Source organism: Hypanus sabinus, chromosome 7 (assembly GCF_030144855.1).
Source record: "Hypanus sabinus isolate sHypSab1 chromosome 7, sHypSab1.hap1, whole genome shotgun sequence".
In the NCBI taxonomy this organism is placed as follows: domain Eukaryota; kingdom Metazoa; phylum Chordata; class Chondrichthyes; order Myliobatiformes; family Dasyatidae; genus Hypanus; species Hypanus sabinus.
The window spans coordinates 7,513,290-7,527,083 of NC_082712.1; the positions used below are offsets into that span (position 1 = coordinate 7,513,290).

The window sequence follows — 13,794 nt, forward strand, 5'->3', positions numbered from 1 at the left end:
TTGTTCCTGCTTGCCGAAACCTGCTATGAAAATCCTGTTTTTCTCTTAACCAGGACCTCAATATATCTTGAAAACCACGGTTCCCCGCACTTGTTATCTTTACCTTTTATTCTGACAGGCTTTATACTCTCAAAATTTCACTTTTGAAGGCCTCCCACTTTTCAAGTACATCTTTGTAAAGTGTACTTTCTGGTCTTTCTCCAATTTAAAATCTCAATCCACAGACCAGACCTATCTTTTTGTATATTTACTTTGCATTTAGTGACCACAATGCCACTAGTTTCCAAGTGTTCCACTACACAAATCTCTGTCACCTGCCCTGTCTCACTTACTAAAAGCATCAGACGCTTTCTCGTTGGGACTTCTACATACTGATGAAGGAAACTTTTCTGAACACATTTGACAAACTCTATCCCATCTACTATAACAACCTAATGTCTCTTGTGACAGTCTGCAATCTCTTTAGAAATTTGTTCCTCCAAATCCCTAGGACTGTTGGGTGGTTGGTAACATAGCCCCATGAACATGGTCATACTGTTCTCATTTCTCAGTTCCACTCAATACACCTCACTAGTTCAGTTCTCCAGTCAGTCCTGAGGGAACACTGCCATGACATTTTTCCTGACTAGTAACACCATCCTTCCTCCTTTAATCCCTCCTGCTCTAAAACAATGGAAACCTGGAACATCGAGCTGCCAGTTCTGCCCCTCCTGAAACCAAGTTTCGCTAATGGCTACATCATAATTCCAAATGTTGATCCATGCACTCAGCTCATCCACCTTTTCTACAATTCTTCTTGCATTGAAATTGACGCAGCTCAGGACACTAGTCACACCATGCACAACCTTTTAATTCCCAACATCTGAGGTTTTACCAGCCCTCTCTACTAACTGTTCTGGCACTCTGGTTCTCATCAACATGCAACTCTTGTTTAAATCCCACCATGCAGTATTAACAAACCTTTCCGCTAGGATACTGGTACCCTTCCAGTTCAGGTGCAAACTGTCCCTTTTGTACAGGTCCTATCTTCCCTGGAAGAGAGCCCAATGATCCAAAATCTTACACCGTCCTTCCTACACCAACTTCTTAGCCACATGTTAAAACAGTACAACCTTCCTAGTTCTGGCCCCACTAGCATGTGGCATGAGCAGCAATGCTGGGATCACAACCTGGAGGTCCTGACCTTTAACTTAGCACCCAACTCCCAGAACTCCCTATGCAGAATCTCATTACACATTCTATCCATGTCTTTTGTAAGTACATAGACCACGACCTCTGGATGTTCCACTTGAAAATGCTGAGGTCTCAATATGAGATATCCCAGACCCTGACTCCCGAGCAGCAACATACCATTCGGGAATCTCATTCTTGCCCACAGAACCACCTGTCCGTTCCCCTAACTAACGAATCCCCCATCACCACAGCGTGCCTCATCTTCCCACCTCTTCCCTTCTGTCAGGGACCCAAATGCTATGCCTTTTCTCTGTTAAGTCATCCTCCCCTTAACAGTATCCAAAGTGGTATGCCTGGTGTTGAAAGAGATGACCACAGGAATACTCTGCACTGGTTCCTTAACCTCATTCCCCTTCCTGACTGTCACCCAGTTTCCTGTGTCCTGCACCTTGGGTGTAACTATCTCTCTACATGTCCTATCTATCACCCCTTCAGCCTCCCAAATGATCTGGAGCTTATCCAGTTCCGGCTCCAAATCCTTAATATGGATTGTTAGAAACTGAAACTGGATGCACTTCTGGCAGTTGTAGCTGTCAGGGACACTGCAGATCTCCCGATCTTCCCACATCCCACAAAAGGAGAATTCAACTGTCCTGCCTGGCATCTCTACTGTCCTAGCTGAGCAGATATAAAGAAGGGAAGAAAAAAAAACTTTGTTCTAGAGCTTTGTTTTTGTTATATCTGACTGAAACCTAAAGCCTCAATGGTCTTGTATCATCACTGCCAATTTGAAAAACAAGCTCTCCACCACCCATTCACGGGGAACTAGGGTTGAGTAAAAATGCCCTGACCTATCTGCAAAACACACACCAATGAAAGAAACAATTGAAGCTCAAGAATATTTAATAGGCAAACTTCTGAGACCAATGGAGATGAGACTGCAGATGTCCGAATCTGGAGTAAGAAGTGATCTGCTAGAAAAACCAAGCAGGCTGAGCAGCACTTGTAGGAGAGGGAAAGGAACTGTCAACATTTCAGGTCAAAACCTTGATGCAGACTTTCAACCTAAAATGTCAACAATTCCTTTCCCTCCCACAGATGTTCCTACAGATTTTTTTTTGCTTCTAATAATGATGTCTGAAGTATACTAGCCTTACCCAATATTACATTCAATAGCCAGGTGTAGAAGTATTGGGTTTTTCTTGAATGTTGACAGATGCTAACAGCAGAGCTGGCTGCGGTTCTACGTATGGTTGGAGAACTTGATTTAAGGTTCCCAATAAAGGTCTTCAAAAGCATCTGCAAATTTCAAAATACATACAGGATGATTAAAAACTACATTCCAGTTGAACAACAATCCTTGGAGAAATAGCATTCGGATCTGCTTTATATGAAACATAAATAAAAATAAAGATGTAGTTTAACCTGGACTACTGTGAGGTATTGGCCTCTGGGAAGCCAACAGTAAGAGCAATGTATACAGTAAGTAGAAAGACCATTCGGACTACTGATGTACAGAGGGATCTTGGGGTGAAAGTCCACGGCTCCCTGAGGAGCACTTCTATCCCAGAGGAGAGAAGATGAGAGGCGAGGGGAGAGAAATGGATGAGATGCAATCAAGGGCTTTGTCAACAAAGGTAGAAGAGAAGCCATTGTTCAGGACAAAATTGTCCTCAGTTGACAAGAACTTTCATTCTGCTCTTCAGCTTTTGATGAACAGATGATAAGGTTGTTGACCTTGACAAAAGAAATGCAGGTTGGTATTTTTTCCTCTTTATTTTACTTCACATTTCAATTCATTTTTAGCACTGAAAAGGTTTTAATCAAGGTATTATTTATTTATTTTCTTTTTAAATCTGGTTTTTCGACCGTTCTTTAAATATCCAGAGATACAGTCCGGGGAGGGAAGGTGGAATTGTTTTGCCATAATAAGTTTCACATCATGATTTTCCATAACTTAAGGCCATGACATCTGCACGTGTCAAGAAATATGGATTGTAAAAAAGCTGTTTGCCCTGAGATTAATTCTGTGAGAGCAAATTTTATTCTACATCACAAATCTGTGGCAGTGATTCTATAAGGTTAATTTTCATTGCAGGCCAAATTTATTTGTCACGTGTATATTGAAACTTGCAGTAAAATTAGTTATTTGTGTCAATGATCAATAGCAGGGATGTGCTGGGGGCAGCCCACAAGTGTCACACACTTCCGGCATCAACATTGTATGCCCACAACTTACCAACCTTATTGTATACATCTTTGGACTGTGAGTGAAAACCCATACAGTTACAGTGAAAATGTGCAAACTCCTTACAGACAGTGGTGGGAATTGAATTCTAATTTTACGGCTGGTGCAATAAAGCATTACACTGCAAGATCGAATTCTGTGTCACTATATTTAAGATCAATTCAAATAGCTCAAAAGCTTCAGGAAGGCCTGGGGATAGGACCTTGCAATAAGTCTCGTCATCATTGGAGGCCATTTCCACTTCAGAAGGCAGCTGTTTTTGGCTAGAGTTGCAACAAATCAAGGGAACCTCAGGAACTCCACATGGTGAAATTAACCAAGATCCATCCTAATCTCACAGAATATTCTTTATTTATTTCTTGAGATGTAACATGGAATAGGCCCTTTGAGCTGTGCCACCCAGCAATCCCCCAATTTGACCCTAGCCTAATCACAGGACAATTTACAATGACCAATTAACCAATCAACTGGTACGTCTTTGGACGGCGGGAGGAAACTGGAGCACCCGGAGGAAACCCACGCGGTCATGAAGAGAATGCATAAACTCTTTACAAGCTGTGGCAGGAATTGTAATAAGAAATTATTTGTGCATTTTACAGAACCTGAGGATGCCTTATTATCTACAAGACTGAAGGCACTGTCACTCAAGTATAAACAAAAAATGTTTTTTTTGCATTATAAAGCATGTTTATAGTTTCAAATACAAAAAGCCACTCGTATTTATCTGTCATCTCATAAACAGTGCCTCTCAACTGCAAACTTAAAGCTGTATAATTACTAAAATATCTGGAACAAGGTCTAAAAATGATTGTATTTTCTTTTTTTTATAACAAAATAAAATTGATACATAGATAATGGGATTACAAACATACACATTTCAACTGAACATGAAAGAATACATAAGCAATGATTACAGTATAAATGAGTATTCCCAAATCATGAACAATACAGTATACAAATAAACAAGGCAAACCTAGGTATGTAATATATTAAAAAAAAGAAAAGAAAAAATTATGCAAAAACAAACTAATCTAATAATCTAATAACTAATAAAGAGAAAAAAAAGAGAAAAAGAAAAAATGGGGAAAAAAAGGGCTGTTTATTATATCTCACAAAAATACAAAATCATCAGTGTCGTCAACTCCGATCCTCTCAACATATATAAAATTGAAACTAGAAAAACAAATAGGCTTGGAACAGGGTCATATTACATCATATGAAAATATTGAATAAATGGTCTCCATATCTTTTCAAATTTAATAGAAATATCAAATACAACACTTCTAATTTTTTCTAAATTTAAACATAACATAGTTTGAGAAAACCAATGAAATATGGTAGGAGGATTAATTTCTTTCCAATTCAACAAAATAGATCTTCTAGCCATTAATGTAAGAAATGCAATCATTCGACAAGCGGAAGAGGATAAATGGAGTGAGTCCATCATTGGTAAACCAAAAATTGCAGTAATAGGATGAGGTTGTAAATCAATGTTCAATACCGCAGATATAATATCAAAGATATCTTTCCAATATTTTTTCAAAAGCGGACACGACCAATACATATGAGTTAAAGACACTATCTCAGAATGACATCTGTCACAAATAAGATTTATGTAGGAATAAAAACGAGCCAATTTATCCTTGGACATATGAGCCCTGTGCACAACTTTAAACTGTATTAATGAATGTTTAGCGCATTTAGATGATGTATTAACTAATTGAAGAATTTTATCCCAATTCTCAATAGGGATAGTAAGGTTAAGTTCTCTTTCCCAATCATTTTTAGTCTTATAAAAGTGCTCTTAACGTATCTTCATAATTATATTGTAAAGTTTTGATATTAGCCTTTTCTGAAAAGGATTTAGTTCAAACAAATTCTCCAAAATACCTGAAGACACAAAATTTGGAAAAGTAGGAAGTACAGTATTTAAGAAATTCCTAATCTGTAAATAGCTAAAAAAAATGAAATCTAGGCAAATTATATTTATTAGATAATTGCTCAAAAGACATAAAACAATTATCCAAAAATAAAACGGAAAACCGTAATAATCCTTTAGTCTTCCAAGCTGAATAAGCTTGGTCTATAATAGAAGGATAAAAAAAAGCAATTGGATACAATAGGAATATTTAAAACAAACTGAGTCCACCCAAAAAATTTCCGAAATTGAAACCATATACATAAAGTATGTTTAACTATCGGGTTGTCAATTCGTTTCGGCAATTTAGAAAGAGCAAAGGGAAGAGAGGTCCCTAAAATAGAACCCAATGCAAATCCTTGTACAGATTTAATTTCCAAGTTCACCCAATGAGGGCTAAAAGATATATCCCAATCCCAATCCTTTAATCCCAATCAAATATCAGATATTAACTGCCCAATAATAAAATCTAAAATTAGGCAATGCCAATCCACCTTCCTTCTTTGCCTTCTGTAAATATATTTTACCTAACCTAGGATTTTTATTCTGCCATATATATGAAGAAATTTTTGAATCAACATTAGCAAAAAAAGATTTCGGAATAAAAATTGGCACCGCTTGAAATATATATAAAAACTTGGGTAAAATAACCATCTTAATAGCATTAATCCAGCCTATCAGAGATAAAGATAGTGGTGACCATTTAGTAAACAAACATTTAATTTGATCAATTAAGGGTAAAAAATTAACCTTAAATAAGTCTTTATAGTTTTTTGTGATTTTAATCCCTAAGTAAATAAAAGAGTCATTAACTAATTTAAAAGGTAAATTTCCATAAATTGGAACCTGTCTATTTAAAGGAAACAATTCACTCTTATTAAGATTTAATTTATACCCGGAAAAATCACTAAATTGAACCAATAATGATAAAACTGCAGGAATGGATTTCTCAGGATCAGAAATAAATAATAATAAATCATCTGCATATATTGATAACTTATGCATATCTGTCCCACGATTAATGCCAAAAATGTTCTGTGATTCTCTGATAGCAATTGCTATTTATTGTTCTAAAGCAATATCAAATAATAATGGACTAAGAGGACAGCCTTGTCTAGTACCCCAAAATAAACGAAAAAAAGGGAGATCTTAGATTGTTAGTAAGCACCGAGGCTACTGGAGTATGATATATCAGTTTAATCCAGGAAATGAATGTCGGACTAAAATTAAACTTCTCAAGCAAATAAAATAAGTATGGCCATTCAACTCTATCAAGTGCTTTCTCCGCATCTAATGAAATAACACATTCTGAGGTGCTATGTGAAGGAGTATAAACAATATTCAATAATCTCCTAACATTGAAAAAAGAATAGCGATTTTTAATAAAACAGGTTTGATCTTCCGAAATAATTTGGGGTAATACCTTCTCCAGCCTCGATGCCAGTAACCTGGAAAAGATTTGGAATCTACATTCAATAAAGATATTGGTCTATAGGATGCAGTCAGTAGGGTCTTTATCTTTCTTCAGTATTAAAGAAATGGAAGCTCTATAAAAAGATTGTGGCAGATTGCTCAATCTAATTGCTTCTTCAAAAACCCTGCATAACCAAGGAGAAAGAGTAGCGGAAAAACATTTAAAAAATTCTACTGTATACCCATCTGGACCTGGTGCTTTCCCAGAATTCATAGAGGAAATAACCCCTTTAATTTCTGCATCCATAATAGGAGTTTCTAATATTGAAAGATCATCTGATGATAATTTTGGAAAATTCAATTTCCCAAGAAAATCACACATGGTATTACGATCATGAGGGAATTTGGAATGATACAGGGAAGTATAAAAATCTTGAAATGATTTATTTATCTCATCATGGTTAACAGTCAGATCCCCATTCTGCTGACGGATCTTAGTAATTTGACGTTTAACCAAAGCATTCTTCAATTGACTAGCTAACAGTTTACCCGATTTATCACTATGTATATAAAAATCAGATCTGGTTTTCATTAATTGATTTTCAATCGGTGATGTAAGTAATAAACTATGTTCTGTTTGAAGTTCAACCCTTTGTTTGTAAAGCTCCTTGCTAGGAGTAATTGAATATTTCTTGTCAATCTCTTTAATTTTATCAACCGATAAAAGAGTTTCCTTCTTAATGCGTTTTCTGAGACCAACAGAATAGGAGATAATCTGTCCACATATATATGCTTTAAAAGTGTCCCAAAGTGTTCTGCAAGAAATATCATCCATGGAATTAGTTGAAAAGAAGAAATCGATCTGTTCCTTCATAAATTTAATAAAATCCAGATCTTGCAGTAAGGTAGAATCAAATCGCCATTGTCTAGCACTAGAAGCTGTATCTGTAAATTTAAAAGTTTTAATGGAGCATGGTCAGAGATGGCTATAATATCATAATTACAACCAATTACCGATGGAATAAAACAAGAGTCAATAAAAAATAATCAATTCTTGAGTAGGAATGATAAACATGTGAGAAAAATGAAAACTCTTTGTCCTTAGAATGCCGAAATTTCCAAATATCAAAAATTCCATTATCAGTCAAAAAAGAGTTAATACAAGCGGCCGACTTATTAGGTAACGTCTGAGTAGATATAGATTTGTCCATCAAAGGATTTAAACAACAATTAAAGTCACCACCCATTATTAACTTATATTCATTTAGATTAGGTAGAGAAGTAAATAAGGACTTAAAAAAATTGGGACAATCCACATTTGGAGCATAAACATTAAACATTGCAAACTTTTTGTTAAAAAGTAAGCCAGTAATTAACAAAAAGCTACCATTCGGATCCGAAAAGATATCATGTTGGACAAATACAATAGAGGAGTCAATAAAAATTGAAACTCCCTTTACTTTGGCATTCGAGTTCGAATGATACTGTTGACCCCTCCAAAACCTAAAAAAGCGATAATTGTCCTCTTTCCTCACATGAGTTTCTTGTACAAAAATAATATGAGCATTAAGTCTTTGGAATACTTTGAAAATCTTTTTCCGTTTAATCGGATGGTTTAAGCCATTAGTATTCCAAGAGACAAAATTAATGGTCTGAGCCAAATTTCTGAAATCAACCCTTTGGTATATAAAGGGTTAACCAAATTATGAACTCATGCACCCGGAAGAGGAACAAAAATATGGGTCGGACCCGGAAGTGACAACATAGCAGACAATTTTGTAGTTTAAAATCAGCCCAAATGAAAAAACTAAAAAAAAACTGGAATAAGAAACATAAGATTTAGAAAAAGACCTCCCACCACCCCCCCCCCCACCCAAGAGGAGAAAAAAAAGACCACCCCAGCCAGGGATAGGCTGGGAAAGGGAAAGATGAAACTAAATCTACCCCCATATCAGCAGAAGACAACTCCGTATATAAAGGATAAAAAAAAATCCACCCAACCTCTAAAGAAATAATAATCACTATACTAAAACCAAACTTCTTAATATAATTAGTCACAAAAAAAACAAAAATATAATCACTAGTAACTTATAAATCGGGTTAAAAACGCAAACAAACCAAAAAAAAAATTAAACTATGATAAGAGATGCATTATAGGAAGAAGACGAAAGAAAAACAATGGCGAAATCAAAAAAAACCAAAAATATTTTAGAGAAGAAACCGCCATCTTAGTAAAAAAAAATTCACTTTCAAAGGATTAATAATAATAACCAAAGATAAAGTACAGTGGTTGAAGTAAGTAAAATAATGTGGCGACCCATTTCCTAGCGTATCCGAACCGACTCACAATTAGATAGCCTACGGGGGTTTGCGAGCACAGAGCTTTGGAGCCTCCGCGCCATGGGGGGCTGGTTGACAGAGGCTTAAAAGTGAGGCTGAAGTTTTCGAATAAAGTTTTTTTCCTTCGACTGCAGTTACCGACTCCGTGTCGTAATTTTAGCGCTGCGTGTAGCACACGGCTACAATTGGTGACCCTGACGGTCCAAACGATTTTTGGACCAGAAATGACCGACGCCGCCTCTGTTCATGCGGTTTCGTTGAAACTGCCAGGTTTCTGGACACAGCGCCCGGACCTATGGTTCCAGCAAGCCGAAGCCCAATTCCACGTTCGCCAGATCACCTCAGAAGACACTCGCTACTACTACGTGGTGAGCTCCCTCGACCAGGACACAGCGGCCCAGGTCGCGGAGTTCGTACAGTCGCCCCCGGCAGACGGCAAGTACACGGAATTCAAAGCCCTGCTCCTCAGGACTTTCGGACTCTCACGGCGCGAGCGGGCTGCCCGTTTACTGCACCTGGATGGCTTGGGCGACAGACCTCCATCGGCTTTAATGAATGAGATGTTGTCTCTCGCCGACGAACACACACCCTGCCTCATGTTTGAGCAGGCATTCCTGGAGCAGCTGCCCGAGGACATCCGCCTGCTGCTGTCCGACGCGGATTTCAGTGACCCCCGGAAGGTGGCAGCCCGGGCGGACTTGCTGTGGAACGCCAAAAAGGTGAGCGGGGCGTCCATCGCACAGGTCTCCCAGCCACGCTCCCGGCAGCAAAACAGTCCAGGTCCGGCCGCAGAGCCCGCCAACCCCCGGCCCAATAAACACTGGTGCTTCTACCACCAGCGGTGGGGTGCAGAAGCCCGCCGTTGTCGCCCGCCCTGTGAGTTCCCGGGAAACGCCAGGGCCAGCCGCCGCTGATGGCTACGGCGGCTGGCCATCGGGATAGCCTCCTGTATGTGTGGGATAGAAGGTCGGGACGCCGGTTTTTGGTCGATACTGGGGCTGAGATCAGCGTTTTACCTCCGACGAGTTACGACACCCGCAGCAGGGCACCGGGTCCCCCCCTGAGGGCCGTGAATGGCAGCACCGTAAGGACCTATGGCACCCGCCAGGTGCAACTACTGTTCGGCTCCAGCCAGTTCACGTGGGACTTCACACTGGCCGCCGTAGCCCAACCGCTTCTGGGTGCGGATTTTTTGCGGGCTCACAGCCTGCTGGTCGACCTGCCCAGGAAGAGACTGGTACACGCCGAGACCTTTCAGACGTTCTCCCTGGGTGCAGCCCAGTTGCCGGCCCCTCACCTCGGCTCCATCACGCTGTCCGACAACGACTTCACCAGGGTCCTGGCGGAGTTCCCATCAGTTCTGGCACCGCAGTTCACAGCAGCCATGCCCAGGCACGGCGTACAGCACCACATCCCGACCCAGGGACCACCCCTCCATGCCCGTGCTCGGCGGCTTCCCCCGGACAAGCTCCGACTGGCGAAGGAGGAGTTCCAGAGGATGGAGGAATTGGGGATCATCCGGCGGTCCGACAGCCCATGGGCTTCCCCCCTGCACATGGTGCCCAAAGCGATGGGGGGCTGGAGACCCTGCGGCGACTACCGCAGGCTGAACGAGGCTACCACACCGGACCGCTACCCTGTGCCGCACATTCAGGACTTTGCGGCAAACCTGCACGGCGCACGGATCTTCTCCAAGGTAGATCTCGTCCGGGGATACCATCAAATCCCGATGCATCCTGACGACGTCCCCAAAACGGCTCTCATCACCCCATTCGGCCTTTTCGAGTTCCTCCGCATGCCATTCGGCCTGAAGAATGCCGCACAGACGTTCCAGCGGTTAATGGACGCGGTGGGACGGGACCTGGACTTCGCGTTCATCTATTTGGATGACATCCTCATAGCCAGCAGCAGTCGTCAGGAGCATCTGTTCCACCTCCGTCAACTCTGCGCCCGACTGAGTGAGTACGGTCTTACAATCAACCCTGCCAAATGCCAGTTCGGACTCGATACCATTGACTTCCTGGGCCACAGAATTACTAAAGACGGGGCAACCCCTCTGCCCGCTAAGGTAGATGCGGTCCGCCACTTCCCCCGACCCACCACGATCAAAGGCCTTCAGGAATTCGTAGGTATGGTCAATTTCTACCGCCGCTTCCTCCCTTCAGCTGCCCGGATCATGCGCCCCCTGTTCGCCCTGATGTCGGGTCCGAGCAAGGACATTACCTGGGACGAGGAGTCCGCCGCTGCTTTCGTTCAAACGAAGGAAGCTTTGGCGGACGCCGCAATGCTAGTACATCCCAGAATGGACACCCCTACCGCCCTCACAGTGGACGCATCCAACACGGCAGTCGGTGGGGTGCTGGAGCAACTCATCGCAGGTCGTTGGCAACCCCAGGCGTTTTTCAGCAAACACCTGCGGCCACCCGAGCTCAAGTACAGTGCTTTCAACCGGGAACTGTTGGCGCTCTACCTGGCAATCCGGCATTTCAGGTACTTCCTAGAAGGTCGGCCCTTCACCGCGTTCACGGACCACAAACCGCTTACCTTTGCGTTTACGAAAGCATCCGACCCCTGGTCATCCCGCCAGCAACGCCACCTGTCCTACATCTCTGAATACACGACGGATGTCCGGCACGTCTCGGGTAAGGACAATGTCGTGGCGGATGCGCTCTCTCGCCCTACCGTTCATGCCCTTTCCCAAGGGGTAGACTTTGAGGCGCTGGCAGAGGCACAGCAGGCGGGTGAGGAGATTCCGAGTTACAGGACCGCAGTCTCCGGTCTGCAGCTCCAGGACCTCCCCGTGGGCCCGGGTGCGAGGACCCTACTCTGTGACGTCGCCACCGGCCAGCCCCGTCCGGTCGTCCCGACAGCATGGCGGCGCCGCGTTTTCGACTCCATTCATAACTTGGCGCATCCCTCCATCCGGACAACTGTCCGGATGGTTTCCAGCAGGTTCGTTTGGCATGGATTCCACAAACAGGTCAGTGAATGGGCCAGAACGTGCATACACTGCCAGACGGCCAAGGTGCAGCGGCACACCAAAGCCCCACCGCAGCGGTTCCATCCCGCCCACTGGCGTTTCGACCACATTCATGTGGATATCGTGGGCCCCCTGCCAGTGTCGCACGGAGCGCGTTACCTCCTGACTATCGTGGACCGGTTCACAAGATGGCCAGAGGCGGTCCCACTCACCAACACCACCTCCAAATCTTGCGCCCGAGCCCTGATCGCCACCTGGATATCTCGCTTTGGTGTACCAGCCCACATTACCTCCGACAGAGGCGCCCAGTTCACCTCCAGCCTGTGGTCAGCTGTGGCCAGCCTTTTGGGGACTCAGCTGCACCACACAACTGCCTACCACCCACAGTCGAACGGGCTAGTGGAGCGTTTCCACCGTCACCTGAAGTCGGCCCTCATGGCCCGCCTGCGAGGAGCCAACTGGGCGGACGAGCTTCCCTGGGTCCTACTCGGCATCCGCACAGCGCCCAAGGACGACCTGCACGCCTCGTCGGCCGAGTTGGTATACGGCGCGCCCCTGGTCGTCCCCGGGGAGTTCCTACCAGCCCCAAGGGGGCAAGAGGAAGAACCCGCAGCAGTCCTGGGCAGACTTCGCGAGAAGCTCGGTAATCTGGCCCCCATACCCACTTCACAGCATGGGCGGCACCCGACCTGCGTACCCAAAGACCTACAGAACTGTAAGTTTGTGTTTGTACGAAGGGGCGGGCATCGGCCACCGCTGCAGCGGCCATACGAGGGGCCGTTTATGGTGCTCCGGAACAACGGGTCCACGTTCGTGCTGGACGTTGGGGGGAAGGAGGAGGTTTTCACGGTGGACCGCCTCAAGCCGGCCCATGTGGACCTGGCGCAACCGGCCGAGTTTCCGGCGCCTCGGCGCAGAGGCCGACCTCCCAAGCAGGTTCTGGCCCAGACTGTGGACATTGGGGGGTGTATCGCCGGTTCTGGGGGGGGGTTATGTGGCGACCCATTTCCTAGCGTATCCGAACCAACTCACAATTAGATAGCCTACGGGGGTTTGCAAGCACAGAGCTTTGGAGCCTCCGCGCCATGGGGGGCCGGTTGACAGAGGCTTAAAAGTGAGGCTGAAGTTTTCGAATAAAGTTTTTTTCCTTCGACTGCAGTTACCGACTCCGTTTCGTAATTTTAGCGCTGCGTGTAGCACACCGCTACAATAACAAGATTAGTATGTCAAAAAAAAACTTTAACTAGAGTATAAAATATAGAGTAAACTTACACCAATAGCCAGAAACAAAATCTGGTTTTGGAAATAAAAACCATCTTGTACGATCAAAATCACTCATTTATTAGGGATGAGCATCCGTAGCAATAGGGAAGATCTCATTCAGAAAGCTTCTCGCTTCAGATGTAGGAAAAAAAACCCGCCGTGGTGCATTCGGAGGCGATATTCTGAGCTTCGCTGGTATAAGAGCACAGGTTTTAGATTTTTCTCATAACATTCAGACATCAGAGGTTTAAAAAGAAGCCTTGCCTTCATTACTTCTGGACTAAAATCTTCTACTAAACGAAAATTGTGATCTTGAAATTTGACCATCCCTACACACCAAGCCACATGAATAAGTTGCTCTTTAACATGCACATAGTGAAATCGGACAATTACAACCGGTGGTTTAGCTGAAGCACTTGGTGATCGACGCATAATTCTGTGAGCGCGATTGAGTAATGG

The 13,794-nt window shown here is 43.4% G+C and overlaps 1 protein-coding gene across 2 annotated transcripts in view; it reads right to left on the reverse strand.

Annotated features, from left to right (window-relative positions):
• htt (huntingtin) overlaps positions 1–13,794 on the reverse strand; it is a 264,099-nt gene that overhangs the window by 213,844 nt on the left and 36,461 nt on the right. For both annotated transcript variants that reach the window (XM_059974136.1, XM_059974135.1), the window contains exon 7: positions 2,331–2,472. In XM_059974136.1, the coding sequence (XP_059830119.1) occupies positions 2,331–2,472 (142 nt within the window). The remainder of the gene's footprint in view (positions 1–2,330; positions 2,473–13,794) is intronic.